The 2,687-nt window shown below is 33.4% G+C and overlaps 1 protein-coding gene across 3 annotated transcripts in view; it reads left to right on the forward strand.

The window, feature by feature from the left end:
• LOC106469220 (PX domain-containing protein kinase-like protein) overlaps positions 1–2,687 on the forward strand; it is a 35,235-nt gene that overhangs the window by 28,395 nt on the left and 4,153 nt on the right. For 2 of the 3 annotated variants that reach the window (XM_022398472.1, XM_022398466.1), the window contains one exon: positions 299–392. In XM_022398472.1, coding sequence (XP_022254180.1) covers positions 299–392 — 94 coding nt within the window. The remainder of the gene's footprint in view (positions 1–298; positions 393–2,687) is intronic. The other variant, XM_022398477.1, reaches the window with a different exon arrangement.

A 2,687-nucleotide genomic window follows, 5' to 3' on the forward strand; every position in this document is an offset into this window, starting at 1 on the left:
TATATATATATATATATATGTGTGTGTGTGTTTTGCTATAAAGACAGACTTGTTTATTGTAATTATTTTAACTTCTTAAGATTTGTGCATTTAATATAATATATTTAATTTATAATTCTTCTTTGCAATCAGACTTAGAAATTTTCTAACAGTTTTGATAAAGATGGTTTTCTGTTTTATAGCTAAGTGTTCTTGTAACAAGAATGTTTTCAAGAATTAATCGGCTGGATACTTCTCCAGTATCAACTCTTTTTATTTTTTGTAATCGAAGAAAAATGTATAACATGTATTCTTTCAGCAGCAGAAGTTAGCAACTACAAACACTACAACCAGTTTATCTTCATCTGTTACATCTATCACACTTCAGAATGGTCTATTGAAATCTAGTTCAGGTAATAGAAAAACATCAAAAAATTTTTTATACTGACTAGTTTATCATCAGCATGTTTTTCTGTAAAGAATTCATAAGTAAGAGTTTTTGTAGGCATACTACGTATTTCTTTGTTTATTGAAGATAAATACTGAACATGTCTTTGTTAATAGAAGTAACATTGTTAACAGTTAGTACTATCCTGTTAGATGAAGATTAATATTGATGTGTGCTGGTATTCTTGTTAGTAGTAGTAGTAACATGGTTAACAGCTGATACTGTCCTGTGTTAAACAGTTGTAGAAGGTAACCAAAAATAATAAGATTTTGTAACAGAATGGTTTACACACTTGAGAAACTATAGTCCTAAAAAGGTGTACAAAACTTTCAACAACTCAATAGAGGGTGATGGTCTTAAAATAGTTAATTTTTCATCTTAATCCATTGCATTAGTTTTATCTGCAAGCTCAAGAAAAGACTTGAAATGTACTTATTTGTGCAATTCAATAAAGATTTCAACTCAACAAAAATATATTAACTTCAGTCCTTCTCATCTTTGATGCATAAAAGCTAGGAACAAAAATAATATTCATTACAATTATTCCTGTTTATTGCTTCTTAAAACATGCAAACAACTCGTGCAAAGTGCAAGACATTTTAGATTTCATTTTGCCCTAGTGTAGGCTAAGTTAAGGTGACAACGACAGCTTTTCTCTGAGTAGATTTTTCATATTATATGCTAATTTTTAGCACCTAAAATTTTTTGTTTCTGCATCTTACTTCTCTTTTAGTTTTGATAGAAGCTGAATTTTCTTAAAATGTCATCATGTTGACATCTTTTAGCTCCAACAAGATTTGTCTGATTTTACTAGAGTATCTTAAGCATGCAAATTCTTTGTTATATGATTAACTTAAATGTTTGTTGTTGTTTTTTCATTATTATCACAATTTTTTTAGTTTTTTTAATGATGCTGTGATATGTGATCAACTTGAACTGACAGAATATATTAACAACCCTCTTGTCCACTTCTGTAATATCCAATACTCTGGGTTGTAACAGAATGCCTTTTTGGCACTTATTCTGATAGCTGGAATGGTGGTCTGGCACTTTTATGGAACTTTTTTAACAATACATAGAATTCTTTTTAAAGAAAACTATGTTTGAATTTGACCATGTACATATGAAAATGCATCAAAAGAATATCACCATTGTGGTGTTGCCTGTACACTTGTGCTGTCTGAAATGGTAGAGGTACATTATAGCACTAGTAGAGATACATTATAGCACTGGTAGAGATACATTATAGCACTGGTAGAGGTACGTTATAGCAATGGTAGAGGTACGTTATAGCACTGGTAGAGGTACGTTGTAGCCCTGGTAGAGGTACGTTGTAGCCCTGGTAGAGGTACGTTGTAGCCCTGGTAGAGGTACGTTGTAGCCCTGGTAGAGGTACGTTGTAGCCCTGGTAGAGGTACGTTGTAGCCCTGGTAGAGGTACGTTGTAGCCCTGGTAGAGGTACGTTGTAGCCCTGGTAGAGGTACATTATAGCACTGGTGGAGGTACGTTATTTTTAGGTAATTTTTTAACTGCAGTTGAATTAATGCATTCCAGCACTACAACTTTTGAAACTCAAGCATCGATAATATCATATAAAAAGAAATGTAAGCTTGTGTATAAGGAGTGGTATTCACGATCTGTGGTAAGACCGAGATGCCATCCATTCCTATTTTGATCGATTCACTCTGATTTTTAAACCCCAACTTATACTGTTACTGTCATACCCTTTAAATTTAGATTAACGTTTTTTTTACATTTTGCAGCTTCGGTATAAATTTTGTATGGAGTGAAATGAAACAGTTGCACCATTGAGATTGTAGTCATGGTATTTCCACTTCTGCAGCTATACTCAAACTAGTTTCAAATGCTTTCTTAATACTGAGTAAAATATCAGAGAGTCAGAAACCATGTTGAAAGCTAGCCCATTTAGAATTAGTGACCACCAAAGTAGTTTCATAAGAAAGATATCAAAATCATCTATCCAAGAATGTGTATAGATATATATATATATATATATATAAGCACTGAAAAAGTTTCATATTTGGACAGTCCGGCATGGACAGGTGGTTAGGGTGCTGGACTTGCAATCTGCAGGTCACGGATTCAAATCCCTGTCATACCAAACATATTCACCCTATCAATGGTGGGGGCATTATTATGCGACAGTCAATCCCACTATTATTTGTTAAAAGAGTAGCCCGATAGTTGGCGGTGATGACTAGCTGCCTTCCCTCTAGTCTTGCACTGCTAAATTAGGGAC

This window comes from Limulus polyphemus, unplaced genomic scaffold (assembly GCF_000517525.1).
Source record: "Limulus polyphemus unplaced genomic scaffold, Limulus_polyphemus-2.1.2 Scaffold95, whole genome shotgun sequence".
NCBI classification, from domain to species: domain Eukaryota; kingdom Metazoa; phylum Arthropoda; class Merostomata; order Xiphosura; family Limulidae; genus Limulus; species Limulus polyphemus.